The sequence below is a fragment of the Notamacropus eugenii genome, chromosome 3 (genome assembly GCF_028372415.1).
Source record: "Notamacropus eugenii isolate mMacEug1 chromosome 3, mMacEug1.pri_v2, whole genome shotgun sequence".
NCBI lineage: Eukaryota > Metazoa > Chordata > Mammalia > Diprotodontia > Macropodidae > Notamacropus > Notamacropus eugenii.
The window spans coordinates 194,205,313-194,232,108 of NC_092874.1; the positions used below are offsets into that span (position 1 = coordinate 194,205,313).

General features: G+C 40.9%; 1 protein-coding gene across 1 annotated transcript in view; it reads right to left on the bottom strand.

Moving 5' to 3' along the window:
- VWF (von Willebrand factor) overlaps positions 1–26,796 on the bottom strand; it is a 213,489-nt gene that overhangs the window by 87,521 nt on the left and 99,172 nt on the right. The window contains exons 18-21 of the mRNA XM_072653709.1: positions 23,081–23,241; positions 10,570–10,673; positions 5,988–6,126; positions 3,878–4,012 (exon numbers count right to left, since the gene is read on the bottom strand). Coding sequence (XP_072509810.1) covers positions 3,878–4,012; positions 5,988–6,126; positions 10,570–10,673; positions 23,081–23,241 — 539 coding nt within the window. The remainder of the gene's footprint in view (positions 1–3,877; positions 4,013–5,987; positions 6,127–10,569; positions 10,674–23,080; positions 23,242–26,796) is intronic.

Sequence of the window (26,796 nt, forward strand, 5' to 3'; positions counted from 1 at the left end):
ATAATAAAAATGACAATTCTACCTAAATTAATTTACTTATTTAGTGCCATACCAATTAATCTATCAGATAATTATTTTCTAGAGCTGGAAAAAATAGTATCAAAATTCATCTGGAAGAACAAAAGGTCCAGAATATCAAGGGGACTAATGAAAAGAAATGCTAGGGAAGGTGGCCTAGTGCTACCAGATCTCAAATTGTATTATAAAGCAGCAATTATCAAAATCACTTAGTACTAGCAAGAAGTACCAAGTACTGCAGAAGTACCAAGTACTACAGAAGGGTAGACAAGTGGAATAAGCTAGGTACTCAAGACACATTGCTATGAATATAGCAATCTACTGTTTGATAAACCCAAGGACCCCAGCTTCTGGGATAAGAACTCACTATTTGACAAAAATTGCTGGGAAAACTGGATAAAAGTATGGTGGAAACTAGGCATAGACCAATGCCTGATACTGTACACAAGAATAAAATCTAAATGGGTATATGATCTAGGTATAAAGATTGATACTATGGACAAATTGGTGGAGCAAGGAATAGTGTATTTATCAGATTTACGGAGAAGGGAAGAATTTTTGACTAATGAAGAGACAGAAAACATTAGGAAGGGCAAGATGGATAATTTTGATTACATTAAACTGAAAAGGTTTTGCACAACCAAACCCAATGCAACCAAGATTAGGAGGGATGTAGAAAACTGGGAAAGAATTTTTACAGCTAATGTTGGTGATAAAGGCCTCATTTCTAGAATATATAGAGAACTGAGTCAAATGTTCAAAAATACAAGTCATTCCCCAATTGATAAACGGTCAAAGGATATGAACAGGCAATTTTCAGAAGAAGACATTAAAGATAGCTATAGTCATATGAAAAAATGCTCTAAATCACTTTTGATTAGAGAGATGCTAATCAAAACAACTCTGAGGTACCACATCACACCTATCAGATTGGCAAACCTGACAGAACAGGAAGATGATAAATGTTGGAGAAGATATGGGAGAGTTGGAACACTAATACAGTGTTGGTGGAACTGTGAGCTGAGCCAACCATTCTGGAGAGCAATTTGGAACTATGCCCAAAGGGCTACAAAAATATGCATACCCTTTGACCTAGCAATATCACTTCTAGGACTGTATCCTAAAGAGATCATAAAAATGGAAAAGGGTCCCACATGTACAAAAATATTTATAGCAGCACTCTTTGTGGTAGCCAAAAACTGGAATTCAAGAGGATGCCCATCAATTGAGGAATGGTTGAATAAATTATGGTATATGAATGTAATGTAATACTATTGTGCTATAAGAAATGATGAACAGGAAGACTTCAGAGACACCTGGAAAGACTTATATGATCTGATGCTGAGCAAAAGGAGCAGAACCAGGAGAACTTTGTGCACTGCAATGGCCACAGAGAAAGATTTATGGAATCCAATCACAGAATGTAGCAGATCATTTTTTGTGTGTGAGTTGCATTTTTGTTTGTTAGAAGATTTCTCCCATTCATTTTAATTCTTCTACATAGCATGACTATAGTGAAAATGTGTTTAATAGGAATGTATGTGTAGAACCTATATAAAATTGTATCCCGTCTTGGAGAGGGAGGGGAGAGCATGGAGGGAGGGAGGGAAAAACAATAATCTAAGTTATATGGTAGTGATTGTAGAACACTGAAAATAAATAAAATTAGTTTAAAAAAAAAAGAAGTAATCAGGGAATGGCCCCTTTAATGAGCAAAAGAAAAAAATATATAAGTAAATCAAGCTGGGAGGGAAGGAGTAACAGTTACTATTGCTAATCACTCTTAAGCCACGAGGGTTCAGAAAAACAGCCATTGAGTGAAGTTTGAGCAAGGACCTATATTGTCCAATCTATGGGCTTCAGAGTGAACATAGCCTGGTAAGCTAGTAGAAAATATATCAACCTACCACATAACTGTGTTAGTCCACCTACTTTCCCCAGATTTTCCCAGATCCCTCAAATGTGGTACTGATAACATATCTGATGGCAAGTGGCAATAGCTTGGACAAACACGTGATAATTCTGTGAATTATATTTTAACAAAGAACATAACCTAAGGCAGGTCTACACAACCTGAGGTCTGAGGGGTTTGGGTGGGTTCCTTACAGCCCTCAGGCTGCTTTCGGCAGGCTAAAGGATTTCCAGAGGCCAGTGAAAATGTAGAGGAAAATATCCTTTGTATATAGAGGAAATTTGCACGTGGAGGAAATTCTTAAGCTTGCTGCAAGCCTCAATCTGCCCATAGGCCACAGGTTGTGCAGACCTGCCCTAAGAGGACCCTGCTCTCCTAAGTCTTCTAACTGATGGCTGCCTCTCCCTAAACATTATTTCAGGAAAGCCCCATCCACACTTCCCCTCCTCCTTTCTGCTACCCACCCATGGCTGTGCACATACCCTTTCCTCCTTAATCCTGCCAACTAGGAACCATAATCAAATCAACATTGGCTCTAGATGAGGTGTATCATCTACCCACTAAGGTGCCACTGCTCATTATAGTAACTTTCCAAAATGCCTCTCCCTGGTACAGGTGTTGTTACTCCCTTCTCCACCCCTCCCCTTAAAATGTAAGCTCCTTAAGAGTTATGTCTTTGCTTTCATATTTCCATCTCCAGTGCTCAGCACAATGTGTGTAAAATGCTAACCCTGACCCAGAGCAGCACTTAATATATTTTCACTCACTAGCAGTGTCCAAAATAAAGATATTTTTCCTTCCATTTTGTCAATATTTATTTCCTTGATTTAACTTTCCTGTCTTATTGCATTAGCCTGAAATTCTAACACTCTATCAAATGATAAGGGTGACAGTGAGAATTCTTGTGTAACCCCTACCCTACTGGGAAAGCTTCAAAGTGTAAGGATGAATTACTATTAGTCATAATCACTCCTTCATCTTGTTTCGGAACAACATACTGTTTGTTTGGATGACTATTGAGGTCTATCTACTCCAGAGTTTCTTAGCCTTACTTTGTGTCATGAACCCCATGGCAGTCAGATGAACCTTATGGTCTTCTTAGAATAATGTTTTCTTGTCTACATTTGACAAAAGTCAAGACAACTGGCAATGGTCCAGGATGCAGCATATGACCTTGGCATCTTTGATGTCTAGCCAAGCTCTAAGTGCTTCACAGAGCCTTCAGCCACCTTCATGGTTGTTAGAGCAAATTGTTCGCATTAACTCACTCCACTAGGGGAAGTCTTCACATACTTAGGGTAGACATCTCCCTAACTTACAGATGGATCTGAGGTTTGGCAGTTACCTTCAATCTGGTTTAGCCTGTCTGCCAAGATAGTTTTACCAGGGTGTGACTGCTGTGCACGCTATAGTTTCTTGGAGTCACAGGTAAGAGCTGGGTCAAAGGTGGATGCCAAAAGTGGACAAGAAGCCCTGAAAAGATCTTGGCAAGCCCTCAAAGCAGAGATGTTAGTTCTGAATACCCTGTACACCTTCTCTCCCTTACAAGTCTTGAATAAATCTTTGTTCTCTTAGTAGCACCATATTCTAACCAAGTTCATTAGCCCAAATCTAATAAGACATTAATCTTGTAGCAAATAGGGGTCAAGGAATGAGTTTGTCAAATTCCCTTTGTTTAGTATTTAGTAGAAAACTACAGTCTAGTAATGAATAAATGCTTCCTCTTGATCATAAGTCTTGAGCTTAAAAGGACATATGTCCTCCTCATTTTACAGATAACGCTAAGTGACTTGCTCAAGACCACACAGGTAGTAAGTAATTCAGGTCTTCTGACTCCAAAACCACTTTCCACTCCACCAAGATAAAAGAGCAAAAGATGTATAGATATATAGATATAGATATACATATACATATATATGAGAAGAAAGGGATGCAGTTGGTACCTACCTCGCCATCAAACAGCTCTATCTCTCCCTCCTCAAACAGAATGGTGACCCGCTTACTGCATTTCACTGAGGAGAAACTGCAGTCTTCATTCTCCACCAAGATCCTAAAGGTTCCAGGGCTGTTGCCACAGTGATCCTAGAATGTGGGGGAAATGATGAGAGTTCAAGTTCTGGGGAACCCTTTACAGTTTACAAAGCACTTCTCTCACAATAACACTGTGAGGTGGGTGCAAGTATACCCCCATACTACAGATGAGGAAACTGAGAGGAAGAGAGGTTGAGTGACTTGCCCAGGCATATAGTAAATATTGGAATGAAAACTTGAACCAAGGTTTGCTAACTTGAACTCCAGTAGCATTTCCACCACGTTGGTTTGGGGAAAGTGCCCATCTCCCTCTTAGTTCCTGTTACTATCCTTCCATCTCCTGACCACAAATCAGAAGACTCACATGCATATTACTCAGAGGTCTTTGTCAATGGCAACAGGTATGTGTGTGTGTGTGTGCGTGTGTGTGTGTGTGTGTGTGTGTGTATGTATTTGGAGAGGCAGTGAAGACTTTATAGGTTTAATATGTTTTCATATGATGTACGGGCTACTAGATATATTAACATAAACTTGTGCAATAAAAGAGTGGAATGTGCTGTTTGGTTGATGTATTTATCTTATTTTTCTTTTTAATGATGTCTACCAAAAGAGCAGTTAGATGTCACAGTAGAGAGAGCCCTGAGCCTGGAGTCAGGAAGATTCAAATGTGTCCTTAGATATTTACTAGTTGTGTTACCCTGGGCAAGTTACTTGGCCCTGTTTGACTCAGTTTCCTCATCGGTAAAATGAGCTGGAGAAGGAAATGGCAAACCACTTCAGTATCTTTGCCAAAAACCTCCACGTGACCCAATTTGGGTCACAAGGAGTCAGAGGTGTTTGAAAAGAAACTGAATAAGGCTGGACCAAAAGGTGCCTTTGATAGGTGCCTATTAACATAGTGTCTAGAAGAATCTGACTACCTCTCTTAACTAGGAATTATTTCAGTTTTTGAGGTTGATTTGTGGTCCTTCTTTCAAACCATCTCAATATTACTTCCACTCCCAAGTACAAAAGCACAGAGAACAAACTTATTTAAAGCTTCTCAAGGGAAAATTATCTCACTCTTGTTATGGTAAAACCCACCATTCCTCCACGGTTACCTAAGATTCACAGGAACTTACGTCAAAGTCAAAGAAAAAGGAGGGGTTATCAACCCTCCACTCACCAGATAAGGCTCCTAGGCTTTTGTCTCCTCAGTGGACAGAATTAGCCTTTCTGTTCCTTAGCTCCCACCCCTCCTTCTTCATAATTCCCACTCCCCCAATGATACTGTGTTGAAAAGGAAATTTTTGGAAAGACCAAAAGAATCTTGGAATAGAAACAACTTCCTAAAGTAATTTCATTTGTCCCCCGGCCTTGAGGGAGGACTTCATCATATCATCTGTAGAAAAAGAAAGCATCTTTCAAGTCATAAATTCCCAGGAAAACATCAATAGACTCCATTGCACCTTCCTCACAATGTTTTTATTATGCAGTTGTTTCAGTCACAAGTATCACAAACCCATCTGGGGTCTTCTTGGCAAAGATACTGGAATGGCTTGCCATTTCCTTCTCCATCTCATTTTACAGATGAGGAAACTGAGGTAAACAGGTTAAGTGACTTGCCTAGGGTCACACAGCTAGCAAGTGACTGAGGTCGCATTTGAACTCAGGTCTCCCTAACTTCAGGCCTAGTGCTCTATCCACTGCATGATCTAGCTGCCCTTTCTTACAGTAGCAAGCATTATCATCCATATTTTGCAAATGAGCAAACAGAAACTTGTTAAGATTAAGCAGCTTGCCTACATTCACATAAATGATATCAGTGCTGGAGTTCAAACCTATATATTCTTTCCAACACACCACACTGCCTCTCAAGGTTCCTTTCTCAATAGATGGAAAATAGACCTGTACATATCAGGCTGTAGGATCTTTCTCTACAGAGAGCAGCTCATAATCTTATATGAAAAGTCCTAAAATTATGGGAGTGCCCACCTTTTGGTCTATCCCCATATACAAATATTGCTTTGTCTACCCTAGTTCTTACCTGCGCCAGAACATATTGACATTTTCCCGGGAACGTGTATTTGAGGCCATCAAAGGTCAGGTAGTGAGCCGTGCCAATCACCGAGCAGGTGGCATCACACACTGTGTCCGTACAGTCCCATTTTCTATTACGGCACACACTTGAGAGAAGAGAGAGAACAGAGCAGCACAGCGCAGTGAGAAACAACTTGGTGGAGTGGAGGGAGTGCTGGACCTGGGATCAGGAGGTCTCTGCTCAAATAACATCTCTGACACTTACCAGCCACATGACCACAGGTTAGCCAATTCACCTTTTTTGACCTTAACTTTCTTCACGTGCAAAATAGGGCTAGTAATTCTTTGTATAGCCTATCTCATGGGGTTATTATGAGGAAAATGCTTTTTGAACCTTCATGGGCACCTAGACCTAGAGGTGGAAGGGACATCAGAAGTCATATAGTTCAAACTCACATACCCCCATTTTACAGATAAGGAGACAGCCCCAGAGTGGTTGGAACTTGACCATCATTATTTTTGTAGTAAATATCAGATTTCAACCCAAGTCCTTTGCTTCTAGACCTGGTGCTTTTTCTACTCCACTTAAAATGCCATGTAAATATTATTCCAGCAGAGAAAAAGGTTTTGGTTTCTTTTTAATATGGGGATAATCATTTTTCATATTTGGACCCTAACACAATGTCTCTCTCATACTAGGTAGCACAGTGCATAGAGCATGGGGCCTGGTGTCAGGAAGATCTGGATTCAGATCCAGCCTCCAATACTTACTAGCTGTATGACCCTGGGCAAATCATTTAACCTCTTTCAGCTTCAGTTTCCTCACCAGTAAAGTAGGGATTAATAATAATAACACCTCCCTTACCTCCCAGGGCTAGTGTGAGGATAAAATAGCATTTGTAAAGCATTTTGCCAACAAAAGTACTATTACTAAAGGTACTTAATTGTTTGAATTAATGGGCAGAGAAAATGATTATTTACTTTCTTTGAGCATCCCTCCCAGACATTTCTCTGATTTTTTCTCTGCTCTCTCAGGCAGCCTTCAGGAAAAACAAGGATTCTAATCTGTGGCTTATCATGTGAGTGATGCTCCAAAACAGACTTTGCATATATGACTTCATCTGTCTTCATAACATGGCACACAGCCCAAAGAGAGGCAGAAGCTAAGGGATTACTGAAAGAGAAACTGAGGCATTCAGTAGGGAAGACTTGCCCAAGATCCTCTAGTCAAAAAGGTCAGAAAATTGGAAAAGTCCAGAGTCAGGACTTTTATTAAGGGGATTTGTGCTGTGAAGTCTAGATTCAGTCAAAGGGCCTTACTTGAGGACCTACAGGGTCACATGTGGCCTCAAGGCCACAAGTTCCTCCCCCTGGTCCAGACTCTTCATCCCTTTATAACAGATGGGCCCTACAAGGGCCTGAAAGCATAACAGCATCAGAGCAGCTCACAGTGGGAGGTGGCACACCACCACTATAAACTCAGACTGTCTCAGGTAGAGGGGTTTTGAGTGACAAACCATCATTTGGCTGATAATATAAATACTTCCCTTTGTATCACACCCTCTCTTAAATCAAATGACTACATCTCCTACTTAGCCCCTACATTTGATTCATCATGACTCTCATGTTCACAATTTGGAGGATATCCTCACATCTTTTGCTCAGGTCCTGGAAACTGTTCCTAATAATCATTGCTTGTGAGCCCTCTCACCCATCAAGGAGTAGGGATTTACCACATACTACTATTTCTTATAAGTCTCAGCCATTGCCTTGATGGAGCAGAACTCCAAAAGTCACTCTGGGCCTAAAATAAAAAAAAATTGAGGTAAAGCAGAAATATTCTTAACAACATAAATGATTACAGAAATACTGAAGAACTGTGATCCCATGATCAAAAACTTTTAGACCTCGACATTAGAGATCTAGTCCAACATCTTTATTCTGTGGAGTAAAAAAAGAAAATGACTTGCCCAGAGACATTCAGCTAATGCATAGTTCAGCCTAGTAGAGTCAAGTCCTCTGACCACCTCCCACCAAATCACAGATTATTCCACTATAAAGTCATGTGTGAACTTTTAGGGGGAGAAAGAGATAGCCAAGAAGCAGAGTGGACACAGTGCTGGAATTTGTCATCTAAAGAATGGAACTTTGCATCCTGCTTCAAACACTTACTAGCCGGGTGATACTGAACAAGTCAATATACCTCTCCAGATCTCAGTTTCCTCATCTGTACAATGAGAAAGTTGAACATGAGAGCCTCTGAGGTCCCTTCTAGCTCTAAATCTATGCTCCTATGTAATGTAGACTATGAGTAAGGTATCAAAAACTTTAAATCCAAAGGGATTTGTCTTCTGCCATAAAATGTTCTCAAGGCAATTTCTCCCAGCCTACTCCAGCCTCTATAAATTTAACAAATATCAGAAAGGCCTCAGGCCTAGAGAAAAAGGAACACTACAATCCTACTCCAAATTGGAGTCACAGCCCTCTCTGGACCACCTCCCTATTGATGCTGAACACACTCCAGAGGTTGACATTGAAATGTATACAACTGGAGATGAGAAAAGCTTCTGAGAAGAAAGACCTATAACTCTCCTAAGGAATTATTCAATGTCCTTTCTTGAATATAAAACTCTCCAGAGGGAAGGCCTTTCATCATGTACTTATGAGGTGGAAGGTCAAGGAGAATACTGCAAGGGACAAAGGCCTGGAAGTTGGAACACCTGGCTTCTTTCTATTCCCTGTTTGGTCATAAACTTGACTGTTCATTTTTGAGCAAATCATTTAACTTGCCTTGACCTCTATATCCCTGTAGACGTCATAATTCCTAAGATAATGCTCACAAGACCAAGCATGCAAAAACACTGATGACAATGACCCTTCAATGCTCCAAGGAGCTATGGCTTCTTCATCTATCATTTCTGCATCAATGATGCAAAGAGTAACCCCTGCCTGCACTTTAGCAGAGAATCTTGTCACCAAAAATTTTCATTTTCCAGATGAAATCATCGGGCAATGAGCCTCTCTGGACTTTAGTGGGGCTTTGGACAAGAATCACATCAGATCAGACATCACCTGAGGCCTTTCCAGATTGGGAAGACCTGAAAGAGTTTGCACTTCTCTGGCATAGATTTAGAGAACCTAGGAATACCTCCACATCACAATAAGGTATTGGAAGAGATATTTAAGTTAGATGCCTTTCAAGGTCCTTCCAAACTTGGGTTAATGGAGGCCCTGAACATGTGCAGATCCCACTCTTTGTTTGGGTGATGCAATTTCTTCACATGGAGGATGCTAGGGAGTTTTCATCTGGGAGGATTATCATCATGTGTAAGGAAAGTACATTGGAGCAACTGTGGAGAACTTGTAGACATTCTGTAGCTGGTTCTGGTTGGCTAAATATATAGAAGAGAGGAAGCTCATTGATCGACTGCAGATGCATTCACAAGCTGGCATGCCATCTGCAGTTACATCTTCTTTGGCCTCATTTGCTCTTGGGATATCTGAGGATGCTTTTGCCCATGATACACAATGAGGGGAGGGGAGTCTCTGACCTTGACCTTGAGAGTATAGACAGATCAGAGTAGAGGCCAAGGGCTATAGTCAACTCAGGCATCAATACTTCCATGGAACAATGGCATAACCTTTGGGAATCTAGCCCAGCAGGAGCTTAGACAAGAACTCCTACAGTTTAGATGCTAACTTTGGATAGTTACTTGAAAGGATCAATGTTATATATGAATTGAAGTAAGTTTTAAGCTGACTCCCCCAAAGATAGAGGGAAAAGGGGCTTAGAGGAGAGTGTGTCCTTGAGTTGTTAGGGGAAATGTTATAAAATTATAACAATACCTTTGAAGGTAAATATCTTTTGTAAAAGATAATTTATACTTAAATTAGTCTAAGTGTTTGGATGGAATTTGGGTACTAAGTCATTGGCCTTTGTAACAGTAGAGGTGAATAGAGATGCTAAGGTCTCAAGGTAATAGCAGTAGAGAAGAGACAGCCTAATTCCTCAGTGCACCCCCCAGAAGGCTGAGGAGTGGTCTAACAGGGCTGGCTCCAAGAAAGAAGACCAGAGCACATGTGCTACTCTAGGTTTCTGTGACATTTAGAGGTGATGAAGGTATTCCTTAAGAGTCTCTCTTTCCACATATGTGTAGAGCCTATATCAGAATGTATGTATAGAGCCTATGTCAGATTGCATGTTATCTTGAGGGGAGGGGGGAGGGAGGAGAACATTTAAAACTTACAGAAATGAATGTTGAAAATTAAAAATAAATTAATAAAAATAAATAAAATAAAATAATTACAGAATATACAAAATATTTTGAGAGTCTAATAATACTTGCATAGAAACTATGGACATTACTATAATATACTCTTTTGGAAATAAAGAGGGGCGTAAGTAAAAAAAAAAGAGTCTTTCCATTTTACAGGTCATAGGGAGAGGGAAAGAGGTATGTAAATTCCCACAAAATGAAGACGGGAAGTCCCTGATTTTCCTGACTGTCCTTCTCAATTGTCATCATAATGCCTCCCATTTCTTCTCCCCCCTTTTTCACACCCTATATTATCCCCATACTACACCTTACCAAGTATTACAGTCTATTTTCACCATTTCTCCTGGGTCATATTCTTTGCCCTTGTGGAAGCAGGGACATCTTTCTAGGGCGACACATCTGTTTCCATGCCGGACCTAAAAGAGACAGAACCCAGACGTTTTGTGGGTGACAATGACTCACCTGAAACCTCACTGCAGTAAAAATCTGTCTGTGTGTGTGTGTTTGTCCTTCATTTTCAAAGAAGAGCATGCCATCAGAGAAATGATGACATGGCTTGAACTTGACTTTGTTTTGAGTGAGTGAGGGCTGCACAAGGTCACCAATCTCACTTTCTCCTCCTGAGTCATCTGGGTCCAGCGACCAGATATTCATCAGGATGACTGGAGATGGCCAGGATGCAATGGGAAACCTTGGCCTATTTAGGCTGGCCTTTATAGGTAACTCACTTAGAGGGAGGTAATGCCCATTGAGTGAATAGGCCTCTTTAAAAAGTAGTCAGGGAATGGCACTTTTAATGTCTGTTGATTTAGTTATGGTAAAATGAGCCACTAACCAATACTAGGGCTACAAGGATAGTGGGGCCCTAGTTGGGGGAAAATATCAGTTAAAGAAAAGAAAAGGGCAAGAAATTTTTTAAACATACATGTAGATTTATTCTGATTCATCGATTTCCCCACTCAAAGTGTCCTCTAACTCTAGGAGTCAGAGATTATTCCTAGGAAAGATGGGATAAATGCACAAAAGGTAAGGGACCCATTCTCTGGGAAATCTGTAGATGTACACATACACATATACATGCCTCAGGGCCAATAGGGTTAGGTCCCAACCCATAAGAATGCAAGTCAGAACTAGGACAGATCACAGAACCATAGACTAGAATCACAGTCTCCTATAATGTCACTGGAGGTCTCCACTTGGAGGTTGGAAGACCATTTTAGGGGGATATGGTGGGGAGGGGACTCTTGTTCAGGTCCAGGTTGAACTAGAAAGTCCTTCTAGCTATGAAATTCCATCATCAATTAGAAATTACATATCACCTACTATGTGCCGAGGGCATTAAAATATTATCTCATTTGACCTTCACAACAACCTAGGAAGGGAGGTGTTCTTCTTATTTTACAAATGAGGAAACTGAAGCAAACAGAGGTTAAGTGATTTGCCCTGGTCACGCAGATAGTGTTTACAGCCAGATTTGAATTCATATCTTCCTGATTCCAGGTTTAGCACTCTATCCACTGTGCCACCTAACTGTGGCTAATTGTGATATCAGAGCTAAAAGCAAACTTCAAAGTCATCTAGAAGGCTATGACCTTGAGTGAGTTATTTCACCATATTGAGTTATCTGATCACCACCCCCTCATTTTTCAAATGCGGCAGCTTACTTCCAGAGAAATGACATTACTTGTCCAAAGTCAATATTAAAGGATAGTGGTCTAGATTCCACGTCTCCTGACTCTTACTCTCCTAGGCTAGTGTTCTTTTCATGCCAATAAAAGCACTATGAAAATGTGTTAGTGTGGCTTTTCTTATCATCATTTTGTTAAATTAAACCACCCTGCCTTAGTTCCATTTAGGAGTCCATTTAGGTTCTGAGGCTCTCCTTCCTCCCTCCAAGTACAGAACTAATGATCACATTTAGTTCTGGATCATTAGTCACCCAGTGCTCTTCTCACTTTTCACATCCAGTCAGTTCAGTCAAGCCTCTATTAGCAAGAAAGATATATGCTAATGATTTCACTTCATTGTGACTATCACCGTCTTAGTACCAAGACATGTTTTAGAATATGGATTCTTTAAGAACAATATCTTGTATTTAAATAATGCATTAAACCTTAAAAAGCTCACAACAACCTATGCATGAAGAACAATTTTGCATTTTGCAGGTGAGGAAACTAAAGCTCAGAAAGGTGACACTGTAGGTGTAAACTTGGGTAAGTAGAGGATGAAAGTGCCCTTGGCAGAAATAGGATTACCACTCCTCCTGCTGTACTCTCCCAATTGGACCTCCAGCTCCCACCCTGGGGCCACATTGATTGGTGGACCTCCAGCTCCCACCCTGGGGCCACGTTGATTGGTGGACCTCCAGCTCCCACCCTGGGCCCATGTTGATTGATGGGAGCTCACTATATCAAGTCATCCCTATCTTATTATTGGTGCTATGCCACTCACACTAACGTTCTTCCCCTCAGTCTTATGCCCCCCCCACACACACACACACACCTCCATTCCTTCTATTCAATTGTTTTAAGGCTCCATTGACCACAACTGTGACTTTCTCCTTCCCTAACCATCACTCTCCTATATTTTTTGTTTCCCCATTACAAGCTCTTTGAGGACAGGGATTGTCTCTCTTTTTTATTAGTGCCACTAGGCTTAGCAAATAGTAAGCCTTTAATAACTGCTATGTCATTCATTAATTCAAGTTCAAAAAAGAGTTGGACTTTTAGAGAAAGATGATGAGTTTTGTTTGGGGCACACCGAGGTTGAGATGGCTCCAGAACATCTATTTGTAAATATCTAATATTCAGTTAGTGATACATGATTGGTACTCAAAAGAAAGAGTAGGGTTAAATTATGAGTTCCAGATGATTCCACTTTACTCTCTCAGGGGCATTTGCCTTGTAAAAGAACATGATTATTAACCTAAATGAATCTTCTATTGGCATGATTTCTGTCAGTTTTACGAAGTAAGAACTTCAGAAAGTATAGGAAATTTTCTAAGTGTAATGGGACCTTGGTCAACATGAGCCCCATTCTCAGAGCATGTGCAACTCTGCCTGATGCCTGAGTTTGAATTATCTATGGGATCTCCAGTTTGAGATGTCCGAAAAGTAGCTGGAGATTCGAGACTGCAAGTCAGGGGAAAAGTTAAGGCTGTATAAACAGACCTGAGAATTATCTGCATAGAGATGATCGTTGAAGCCATAGGAATTAGTGGGATTTACCAAGTGAAATAATATCACTGGAGAAGAGACAAGATGCAGCAAAGGAGACTGAGGAATGGTTATACAGTAGAAGAAGCAGGACAGAAGAGAATATCAGGAAGAGAACGATTAACAGTGACAAAAGCTTCAGAAAAGTCAAGAAGGATGAGGATTGAGAAAAGGCCATCAAATCTGGTAATTAAGAGATAATTGGTGATGTTGGAGAGAGTGGTTTCGTTGAATAATGAGGTTGAAAGCCAGACTGCAGAAGGTTTAAAAATGAGTAAGAGGAGAATAAATAGAAGTATCTAGCTTTGCCAGTTTTGTCAAAGATTTGATCAAGAAGAGGTAGAAGATACTCTGATCAAGATGAGGATCCAAGACGATTCCAAAGGACTTAGGATGAAAAATACTGTCCACCTCCACAGAGAGAACTGGTACACTCTGGATGCACATTGAAACATACTCTTTTCACCTTCTTTTTTTTTTTATTATTTAACTTTTAACATTCATTTTCACAAAATTTTGGGTTACAAATTTTCTCCCCTTTTATCCCCTCCACCCCCAAACACCAAGCATTCTAATTGCCCCTGTGACCAATCTACTCTCTCTTCTATCATCCCTCTCTGCCCTTGTCTCCGTCTTCTCTTTTGTCCTGTAGGGCCAGATAGCTTTCTATACCCCTTTACCTGTATTTCTTATTTCCTAGTGGTAAGAACATTACAGTTGATCCTAACACTTTGAGTTCCAACTTCTTTACCTCCCTCCCTCTCCATCCCTTTCCTTTGGAAGGCAAGCAATTCAATATAGGCCAAATCTGTGTAGTTTTGCAAATGACTTCCATAATAGTTGTGTTGTATAGGACTAACTATATTTCCCTCCATCCTATCCTGTCCCCCTTTACTTCTATTCTCTTTTGATCCTATCCCTCCCCATGAGTGTTGACCTCGAATTGCACTCTCCTCCCCATGCCCTCCCTTCTGTCATCCCCCCCACCCTGCTTGTCCCCTTGTCCCCCACTTTCCTGTATTGTGAGATAGGTTTTCCTACCAAAATGAGTGTGCATTTTATTCTTTCCTTTAGTGGAATGTGATGAGAGTAGACCTCATGTTTTTCTCTTGCCTCCCCTCTTTATCCCACCGTTAATAAGTCTTTTGCTTGCCTCTTTTATGAGAGATAATTTGCCCCATTCCATTTCTCCCTTTCTCCTCCCAATATATTTCTCTCTCACTGCTTGATTTCATTTTTTTTTTAAGATATGATCCCATCCTCTTCAATTCACTCTGTGCACTCTGCCTCTATGTATGTGTGCGTGTGTGCATGTGTGTGTGTGTACTCCCACCCAGTACCCAGATACTGAAATGTTTCAAGAGTTACAAATATTGTCTTTCCATGTAGGAATGTAAACAGTTCAACTTTAGTAAGTCCCTTATGACTTCTCTTTGCTGTTCACCTTTTCATGGTTCTCTTCATTCTTGTGTTTGAAAGTCAAATTTTCTTTTCAGCTCTGGTCTTTTCATCAAGAATGCTTGAAAATCCTCTATTTCATTGAAAGACCATTTTTTCCCCTGAAGTATTATACTCAGTTTTGCTGGGTAGGTGATTCTTGGTTTTAGTCCTAGTTCCTTTGACTTCTGAAATATCCTATTCCATGCCCTTCCATCCCTTAATGTAGAGGGTGCTAGATCTTGTGTTATCCTGATTGTATTTCCACAATACTTGAATTGTTTCTTTCTAGCTGCTTGCAATATTTTCTCCTTCACCTGGGAACTCTGGAATTTGGCCACAATGTTCCTAGGAGTTTCTCTTTTTGGATCTCTTTCAGGCGGTGTTCTGTGGATTCCTTGAATATTTATTTTGCCCTCTGGTTCTAGAATCTCAGGGCAGTTTTCCTTGATAATTTCATGGAAGATGATGTCTAGGCTCTACTTTTGATCATGGCTTTCAGGTAGTCCCAAAATTTTTAAATTGTCTCTCCTGAATCTATTTTCCAGGTCAGTTGTTTTTCCAATGAGATATTTCACATTATCTTCCATTTTTCCATTCTTCTCTCTTTGTTCTGTGATATCATGCTTTCTCGCAAAGTCCTTAGCCTCCATCTGTGCCATTCTAGTTTTGAAAGAACTATTTTCTTCAGTGAGCTTTTGAATCTCCTTTTCCATTTGGCTAATTCTGCTTTTGAAAGCATTCTTCTCCTCATTGGCTTTTTGAGCCTCTTTTGCCAATTGAGTTAGGCTAGTTTTCAAGGTGTTAATTTCTTCAACACTTTTTTGGGTCTCCTTTAGCAGGGAGCTGATCTGCTTTTCATGCTTTTCTTTCATCTCTCTCATTTCTCTTCCCAGTTTTTCCTCCACCTCTCTAACTTGATTTTCAAAATTCTTTTTGAGCTCTTCCATGGCCTGAGCCCATTGGGTGGGCTGGGACACAGAAGCCTTGATTTCTGTGTCTTTGCCTGAAGGGAAGCATTGTTCTTCCTCATCAGAAAGGAAGGGAGGAAATGCCTGTTCTCCAAGAAAGTAGCCTTCAATAGTCTTATTTCTTTTCCCTTTTCTGGGCATTTTCCCAGCCAGTGACTTGACCTCTGAATATTCTCCTCACACCCACTTCGCCTCCTGATCCTCCCAGCCAGCGTTTGGGGACTGAGATTCAAATGCTGCTTCCAGCCTTAGGGCTTTTGGCGGGGGCAGGGCTGCTATTCAGTATGAGATTATGTTCAGGTGGTCAGGTCGGGGCAGGGCCACCTCTCAGGCTCAGTTCCCTCAGGGGGTTTATGCACAGACCTTCCACAATGGATTCAGGCTCCCGCCTGCTTGGGGAGCCCCAGTCTGCAGCCGCCTCTCAGCTTCTACCTCCCTGGGGGGCCCGAATCATGGGGGCACCCCACTCCCTTCTCGACCCACCAAAGAGACTCTCTCACCGACCCCCATCACCTGTGGGCGGAGGGGCTTGTGTGGCCGCTGGAGATTCTGTCCCTGAAGCCTGCTCGGGTCTGTTTCTCTTGGTGCTGTGGCCGCAGCAGGTCTGGGCTGGGCTGGGCTCCACGTCTGCAGCACGACGGACCTTTTGCGAGAGGTTTGCAAGTCCCTCTGTGGGTGGAGGGACCCGCGTGGCCGCTGGACATCCCGTCCCCGAAGCCCCCTCAGATCTTTTCCTCTCGGTGCCGCAGCCGCGGCAGGGCTGCCCTCAGCTCCCAGTCCCGGCGCCCAGTCCGTGGCGCGAAGGACCCCCCGCGAGAGGTTTGCAGGTCCCTCCGGAACAGAAATCTCCCTCGCTCCAATATTCCGTGGCCTCTGGGTGCAGAATTCGCCATGAGTTACTCCCCTGTAGCTGTTCTGTGGGTTGTGGGTTCAGAGCTATGTGTATGTGCGTGTTTTTACTCCGCCATCTTGGCTCCGCCCCCCTCTTTTCACCTTCTTTATTTTTCTTGCTTTTTTCTTTGCTGTTTTTTCCAACATGGCCAATAAGAAAATATGCTTTGCATGAGTTCACATGCATAATTTATATCATATTGCTTTCTCAATGGGTGGGCAGGAGGAAGGAGGAAAGGAGAGAATTTGGAACTCAAAATTTTAAAAAAATGAATGTTAAAAAGACGAGGAAAAAATGTTGAAAAGACAAAGTATCAGGGGTGACTGGAGCAAGTGAAAATATTTTTAAGGATGTGGGGTGGGGCACGCATGTGTTGGTAGGCAGCAAGGAAAGAACCAGCAAATAGAAAGAGATTAAAGAATAGGGAGTATGGATGATGGAGTAGGCAATCTGGAACTAGCTGGGGATAACTAAGACTATTGAAACAATTTTTTTTAAGTAACCATAACACAAACATCAGTCATAAGCATCCATTTTGAACCAAAAAGTACTGTCAAACTGGCCAATATCATGTATTTGACAACTAGAACTGCAATTAAGTCCTTAGAGATGGCTTTGTGGGCTCTATTGTATATAATTATATATTGAATGTTTACATTATTATATTATACTATATATAATATAATTGTGTATAATTGTATATAAGTGACACTATAGGTCACTTAACCTCCCTAGGCCTCAATTTCCCCAGACGCAAAATGAGGGAAGCTGGACTGAGTGATCTCCAAGGTCCCTTGCAGAGTTGAACATCTTGCTAACAATAACTTAGCCAGCTGTACTCTGTCACCACCCTGTGGATGAAACAGGTAATACTGGGATGCCAAAGAACAAAAGATGCTTAGTTCAGGAGTTTGCTTCAATTCCAAAAGCCTTTTTTAAGGGTCTTCTCTGTGCTGGATGCTGGGGATACAAGAACAAAAAAGAAAACAGTCCTTGCCCTCAAGTAGCTTATATTCTACTGGGGAGAAATAGTATATACACAGAAAAAAATTAAAAGAGACGCAAAGTGACATTACAAAGGAATTTGTGGTTCAGTCATTTTCAATCATGTCTGATTCTTCATGACCTCATTTTGGGGTTTTCTTGGCAAAGATACATGGAATGGCTTGCCATATTCTTCTCCAGCTCATTTACAGAGGAGGAAACTGAGGCAAACAGGGTGATTTGCCCAGGGTCACAGAGCTGGCAAGTGTCTGAGGCCACATTTGAACTCAGGAAGAGTTAAGGAAGAGCCCTGGAGAATAAAATTCTGGTAACACAAAAGATCCTGGTGAAACATAAAGTGGAGAGCCATCTATAGAAATCATTTTGTATGTATGGGGAACACAATAAACATCTTTTGTAAAGGCAAATGAGTAGGAGATGAAGGCGAGAATAGGTGACTAAGGAGCAACACAAAAGATTATCACAGATACAATAAGATAATGTCAAGTGTTGTAAATCTCACTTCAACCCAAAGTTGATATTGAGTATGATAAAAAGGAGGTTGTGCTGTTATTTCGGTTTGAAGCTTGGCTATAGTGAAGGATCACAGGACAAAAATAGATGACACAGTGAAGGTATAACTATTCTTCTCACTAATTTCTATTTTCTTCACCAGGAAAAATAACCCTTAGAAGATAGGACTGAACAAATTCTAGAGCAGCAGAACCCACAAAAAGAGTGAAAAATGTCTAGTGCAAGACAACCTGGAAGGTCAACAGGAAAGGTCTGTTGTTGTACCAGGTTGAGAGAGGAGGGCAGTCCAGCACAGGTCACACCAGCTGGCACAGACCTAGCACCAGCAAAAGTGAAGCACGACTCAGGGGACTGAGTCACTGACAGCAGTGGCAGTTCACAATACTCTCAGTGCACAGGTGCAAAAGATAGTTTAGAAGGTCAGCAGGAGGGGTCCATTGGTCCTGGGTGAGAGAGAAGCACAGTCTAGCATATGCTTGCCAGTACAACCCATCCCCAGCAAACCAGGAGCAGACATTGGAAGTGACTGAATTGGTGGCAGCAGTAGTGGCAACAGTGGTAACTATCAGCCCACAGACAAATTGTGTGAAAGTCATCTACTTCAACTTCCGAAAGACAAGATGACAGAGTAACCAATAAGTCACTCTCACCCTCCCTTATAGACCTTGAAAAACCCAGAGAATATTGTTCCAGGAAAAATACTGGAAGAGTGGAGTCAGTAGAAAGATGAGATGCAATAGTCTTTTATCTGGAGAGGCTAGGGGGATTAATGGGAAAGGTCCTTCTTGCTGTGGTGGAAGGGATCCAATCCAGGACCAGAGGCATCCTGGCAAGCCAGTGGCAAGCCCCACCTCAGGAAACCAGTGAGAGATCCTGAGCCCCAAGGTGGTGGAGCAGGCAAGCACCAACACCAGGACCCTCACATGCCTTGGCACAGCAAGGAGAATTGGCAGACACTAGCGTGGGGAACCACTACAAACACTGGCAGACAGGCGCCCACCAGCAGTTGAGCATACCTGTACTCTAGTAGAACTCCAGGTGAGGAAGTGACCACAAGTGGACAGACCACTCCCACCCCCACCCCATGAGCTTCATTGTAACCCCAGAGAAATGTAGAAAATATAGAAAAATCCCCCTGGCCTTTGCACACACCAGGCACCACCAGCAACTCCAGCTCAGCACCCCTACAGTCTACCAGACTTCTACAGTCTCCAACTGCCAGCACCTGAGGCCCTAGCACACAAAGCCAGTAACCAGGACCCTAGCCCGCAGCACAAGAAATGTGAGTCAGTGACCCTGTGTCTCAGAAGCAGAGATCAACTGTAAAAGGCAGGAAAAAGGCAAACACCACAAGATAAAAGCAACAAAGGAAAGCAATAACCATAGAGAATTATTATGGGGAGAAGGAAGATCAAAACGCAAATTAAGGAGAGGACAATATTGTCAATATTCCCACATCCAAAACGTCAAAGGGGAATATGAATTGGTCTCAAGCCCAAAAAATCTTCTTGGAGGAGCTTGAGAAGGATTTTAAAAGTCAAATAAGAGAGGGAGAAGAAAAATTGAACAATTTCTTTAAAAATACAATTGACAAAATAGAAAAAGAGTACACTGAAGAAAACAATTCCTTAAAAAGTAGGATTGGTCAAATGGAAAAGGAGATACAAAAGCTAACTGGAGAAAACAGAATCGGACAAGTGGAAGCTAATGACTCTATGAAACTTCAAGAATCAGTCAAACAAAATCAAAAGAATGAAAAAATAAAAGAGAATATTTTTAAAAATAATACTTTGTTTTCATTATTCTGGTTAATTCAATCACAACAAACTGCACATTAATCTTATTTTCTAATGATCTGAATCAAACAATAATCCAATCTGTAACAACACGGACACCAGCTAAGTACATCATAACTACCTATTGTTGGGGTACAAATCTCCCAGTTATCTGACAAGTATTCAGCTCTTTCCTCTGAATCCATGCCAAGGATAAGGAATCCCCAATATATCTTCATTTTATTCCTTTAGACTGGCCATCCACTTAGGATTTGGAATAATAAAAATTATCATTGTGCTTATTAATATTTAATCATGTTTATTCTCACTGTCTCTACCAAAAAAAAAATTAAATCCAACCACAACAACTTCATTGAGATTCATTCTGAAGGAGCTAGGAATAATTCCTATTCCTAGAATTAATCCAGTATCCTAGATGATGCTTAAAAACCTCTTTCCTCTCTCCAAACCTCATTTCCTTTCTCATATGAAAAGAATTGGATCTTCTATGGATTGTGTGAGAAGGAATAAAGTTATATTTATTAAAGATTCTGAGTCCTCCAGGAAAGATGCTAAAGGTGGCAGGAAACTCCTTGTCACCCTATGCCCTCCTTCATTTTTCTGGTGCTTTCACAGACCTGAGGTTTTCAGTCTAGATTTTAGACTATAAACACTCCAAGCACAAGGAAGATTTTGAATCCTTTGTCTTTGAACTAGGCAGCATCTAGCACAGTTCCTCACATATGGTGTCCAAAAAATACCTGTCAGATTTCATTTAACTAAAGTACCATCCATTCTAAATAATTCCCTTATGCTAAGGCATAAAAAACAAGGCTTCCTGTGGGCACCATAGGTAGGTTGTATAAATATCAATAAGGCCCCTGAACTATTTCTACTAAGTTTTCAGTCTTCTCAGAGGTCTGGTAGGGAACTATAGCTCAGAAGAGAATTGTCAAGAAGTACTCCCTAGTGGCTCTCCTGGCAAATTCAGAAGGGTTTGGAGATGGGAGGCATGGAATATATAAAACTCTTTGCAAGCCTGAAATTTCATCTTTCCTATCAAATATTACTTTGCAAAAGTCTAGCGACAAATAACTGAGTATCCAGGAATTATTAATAGCCCAACATAGTTAGCCAGGGCTCTCCCTTTTAAATCCCTAGACATGTATCCCCTACTTCTATGCTATAAACATATAGTATCAGTGATATCACATAGATGAGAAAAATCCAGGGAAATTGATCATAAGCTCTTTGAGAACAGGAATCATTTCCAATTTTTTTTAATATTCTCAGCACCTAGCAGTCATACTTTTTACATAACCAGTGTCAACAGTGTGCTTGGTGTTGAGGGAGATAAAGGTTTAGATTAGATAAGATATAGCCCACTATCTTATCAAAGCTTACCTAAGAAGAAGATAAGACATAAACACTGATAACCACAATAAGCAATCTTACCTAAGTACACTAGAGAGATACAAAAACAAAGGGGGAAAGTCATAACTGATAGGCCAGAGTACAAATGAGGGCAGGTAGACTTCAAGGAGGAGGAAGACTCTGAATTAGACTTTAAAAACTAGGAAGGAATCCAAGAGGTGAAGAGAAAGAGTGAGAACTCTCAAGCATAAGAAACAGTAGTAAGAAGCATAGAGGTCAGAAGAGTCTGGCCCTATTATTAAACAAAAAACATTCCACTTTAGAGCGTGGAGTTGGACCACAAAAGAATGCAGGAAGCCAATAAATATAAGATAAGGCTGGAAAGATTGCGAAGGGCCATGAATGCCCAATAAGAAAATATAAAATTCACTTAGTGAGTAACAGGAAGCCATCCAAGCTTTCTGAGCACAGAAGTGACATGAATTGATCTATAAGAAAGATGATTCTGGCTGGGGCATGAAGGATGGAAGGGCAGCCATGTGGTGTGGTAGATACAGTGCCTAGCCTGGAGTCAGGAACATTCATCTTCTTGAGTTCAAATTTGGGCCTCTAATACTTACTAGCTGTGTGACCCTGGGCAAGTCACTTAATGCTATTTGTCTCAGTTTCCTCATTTGTAAAATGAACCAGCGAAGGAAATGACAAACCACTCCAGTATGTTTGCCAAGAAAATTCCAAACGGGATCACCAAGAGTCAGACAGGACTGGAAAACAACTGAACAATATGAAGGATAGTGGTGGGTGTTGAAAGTGGAGATAAGAAGACCCATTAGGATGCTTTTGCATTAATTCAGAGAAGTAGAAATTTGAGTGTATGTTAGGGTGGAAGCCAAGGGAAGAGAGGAGATAAGAGAGGGATGGAGGCAAAAAATGGAAAGAAAGATAATTTGACAGGACTTGGTAACTGAGAAAATATATGGTGAAAAAAAGGTCAAGATGGTACAAGCTTTCTAAATTGATATAAAAAGAGAATGGTAGTCATTAACAAGCATTGTGAGGTCAGGACAGGGATCAGGTTTGGAGGGAAAGATACTAAGCACAACTTTGAAAATCTTGAGGTATTCTGAAGTTTAAGGTGCCGAGGACACATTATTGGCAGCGGGCAATATGGGTCTGGAGTTTAGAAGAGATTTTGGAGCTATAAATAGAGAACAGGGAGTGATGTGCCTAGGGATATAAAGCAAAGGAAATGGATAAGATTTTCATGGGAGAAAACAGAGAGAAGGAGGGGAAGGGCTAAGGCTGTAATCATTTTAAGAAATGTCCCTATTTAGTAATAAAGAAGAAAATATAAAATAAAGAAAAGACAGGGAAAGACTGGTTCAAGAGACAGGAGAATCAAAAAAGTAGACAATGTAGTAGGAAGAAGTAGTCAACTATCTCAAATGCTTTTTTTTTTTTTTTTTTGCCTCTCATTACTCATTTCATAGAATCCTGAAATGTCATAGAGATCTGAGAGATAATCTTCCTTCACCAAATCCTAAAACTCCAGCTTTTTGTCCTTCAGAAAGATAAGGTGGAAAAAACAGAGACACATGATATCCACTCCTTTCCCTAGCCACAAATGAAACCCCACCTTACCATTCCTGGAGGACAGAGGCATCCAGAGACACAAGCATGGCTAACGCACTCCAAATCATAGTTCTGACAGGTCTTGGTGCATTCAATCCCTTCAGCTTGGGGGTTGTCAGCAGGACACACAAACTTGACCATGGGGGGCCGGCAACTTAGGCTCCTTTTAACTTGGAAACAAAAAATCAGAGTTTGCAATTAATATGGGTTCTGTGATTCTGTAGCTTAGTCGCTCTCATAGATGGGCTGGCTATGTGACAACATTAGGCACTACCCCAATAGAGAATGTAAAAGAAGGCTCTGGCTAGGGTAGAACTTTGCCTTAGTATCAGGCTAATCTTACTTCTGTGAGGCCAATCAGAGCCACCATGACCAAGAACAACTCTTTCATGTCTTGATTTTCTCAATCAGTGTCCTCTCTGGGCACTGGATTTAGGGAGTGTCCATGTTTCTAAGGTGTCTTCCTCGGGTTTTATATCTTCATGCTTATGAAATATCTTCCTGTTCTTCAGCTGGCCAAGTTACCTCATTCCTAGCTCTTAACTAGAGAGGACATATTTAACTTGGAGAATTTAGATTTTGCATCACATACACAACAATCAGCTTCTGTCATCTACCCTTCCTCTTGTGCGCTACCCCCAAAAGATTTCCCCGAGGCTCCAGTTGTTGGTGCCATGCACCGGCACTCCTTTCTTCCTGCACTGGGTTCCTCATATGCTTCTTATCCTTCCCCCTTTCTACTTCCTGATTTCCCTGGCCCTTATATTGATCTAGAGAAGACTGTTTTACTATCACCTTCAACTCCAGTAGAACAGGAAGACCTACTTATCAGACAACATTCAACCTGATCTGGGTCTTGCAGTTAATTAAGTTTCCTCTTCTATGTATTTATCTCTGTCTTTTTGTCTCAGTCTTTGTGTCTCTGTATGCCTGTCCTGCTCCTCTCTCTGTCTCCCTTTTTTCTTCCTTTCTCTGTCCCTCCCTTGCTCCTTCCATCCTCATCTATTTTCCATGGGTTCCATAAACACATCTGTACAGGTGACTCCCAGCTTATATAAAGGATCATAAAATCATCAGTTTAGTGTTGGAAAGGACTCTGGTGGTCATTTGGTCCAATTCCATCATTTTATAGACAGGGAAAATAAGACTCAGGGGTTACATGATTTGCCTGTGGTTACATGAGGAGGAGTAGGACCAGAATTTGAACTGAGGTTCACAGTCTTCCAATCCATCATTATTTCTAACTGTCCCACAATTCTATGCGGCTCCATACTTCCCTAATTTCAGTCCCACATTTTGCTGCTGTTGGTTGTTTGGTTATTATATAAATCATGTCCAACTCTTTGTGACACTATTTGGGCTTTTCTTGGCAAAGATGCCAGAGTGGTTTGCCATTTTCTTCTCCAACTCATTTACAGATGAGGCAACTGAGGCAAATAGGGTTAAGACTTGCCTAGGATCACACAACTAGTAAGATTTGAACTCAGAAAGATGGATTTTCCTAATTCTAGGCTGGTCACTCTATCCACTGTGCCACCTACCTGCCTACTGATTGCCTGTTAGACACTTCCAAATGGATTTCCTATTGCCATCTCAAATTCAGCTTATCTAAAACAAATCTCATTATCTTTCTCCAAAATTCACCTCTCTCCTAACCTTCCCACTTCTACTAAGGATACCACCATCTTTCCAATCACCCAGGTCCTCAACCTCAGAGTCACAGAGACATCTTTAATTCTTTCCTCTCCCTTACCACACCATACATAATCAATTGCCAAATTTTGTAAGTTCTACACTCAAAGCATCCCTAGTATCCAATCAGTCAAATAGTACTTAAGTGTTACTACATGCCAGATATATGATCTGCATTTTTTTTACTTTTTTATATATCACAGAGTTCTAGAATTTGCAACTAGATTGTATCACTGTGAGAAAATTATCATCATCATCATCATCATTGTTTTAAAGATGGGCCTTTGTGTCTGAGAGTAGCTTGGAAATGTTGAAAATGTTGTCTGATTTCCCAGCTGTGACCTTTTCCATTCTCGTTCTCCTTTTCAATTCTGGATCTCATTCAATGTCCATTTGTTATGTCTACTCAAGATGGGCTAACTCAATATACTGCCCATTATAATAGACTCAACTACAATTACAGTCTTCCTTATTAGATTATAAGCTGCTTGAGGGCAGAAGCCCTCAAGGTTCTTTGTCTTTTGCCTGTTTCTGTAATCTTAATGCTCAGCACAGTGCCTGGCACATAGTACACAATAAATGTTTACTGATTAATGGATTGATTGAGTTCAATGTTATATCAATACTGGACATTCTTCAACCATTGGGTTTCTCCCATGCAGATTATTAACCTGATCTCTTTTGAATAATAGCATGTCTCACCAGGGATGTTCGATACTTTCAGGAGATTGCTACAATCAATACCATTTCATTTAGAAACCATAGCATTTAGAGGCCTTCACCATCTATTGGGCATAATTCTTCCATTTGGGCTCTGAACAGGTGATTATATGTCTTTCTGTTTTATTTCACTTAATATCGACAATTAAAGGGCAAGAATGATTGGGGAAAATCATAAATATTGTTATTACTCCCAAAAAGGGGAAGGATAGGAGGATGTAGCAATCACTCGTCAATATGTCTATTTTCTCATCTCCTTAATTAAAATATGAGAAAAGAAAGATTTTGCAAATTATTTTCTGTATCAGATCACATTCACAGTCATACAGATTGACTAAAAGCTATAGAGAATATAGGATATAAAATCCTACCATGTTTATTGTTTTGGGTTTTTTAAGTACTAGCAGCAAAGTAAATGCAGCCTTTTAAAAGGCTCTTCTCAAAAAAGTTACCTCTCAAACACAGGTTAAGAATATACATGATTGTTTGCTGGATCCAACCACAGGGGAAATTTCAGATCATCCTTTTTTTTTCTCCTAGTTTTATTGCTGATGTCTCAGGAGTTGAGCTCTAGGTCTCCTCTACTCTGGGATTAGATGGAGCTAAGGATGTTTCCTTTGTCCTGGGAGTCTTTCTTTTGCCCTGAACTATTCCTTTCCTTATAGGAAATTAGGTGGCACACTGGATAGAGCACTGGGCCTGGAGTGAGGAAGGCCTGAGTCCAAATCTGGTTTCAGACACTTGCTAGCTATGTGATCATGGGCAAATCAATTAACCTCTGTTTGACTTAATCCACTGGAGGAGAAAATGGCAAATCGCTCCAGTTTGCCAAGAAAACTCCATGGACAGTATGGTCCATGGGGTCGTGAAGAGTCAGACACAACTCAGGGACTGAATAACACCTCTTTTCTCAGATTCAGACTAGTTGGAGTGGCTTTTCCTTCACCAAGGACACTGATGTTTGTCCCTTCCCTGTGTGACTGGTCTTAGTTAATAGCCTTTTCTTGGAAAGAAAGGCCTTTCCTTCAATCCTCAGAAGTTAACCTTCTCTGCTTGAATAGACCCATTTGAAGCCTTTTTCTAATTTGGAGGGAAGGGACAGGAATTAGAGAGAATGAACTTTTTATCTTTATCTCACTATGTTGAAGTCCTTTTCTTCTGTAACCAAGTAAGGCCCACCTGCTCATTCCCCCTCACCTTTTCTTTCCTCTAAAAGCAACTGGTAGCCAAGCAACCAGGCAGTTAGATTTTGTTTGTTTGTTTGAGGGTTGTTTGTTTTTATGCCTCTTCCAAATGAGATTATCCTCACTCTT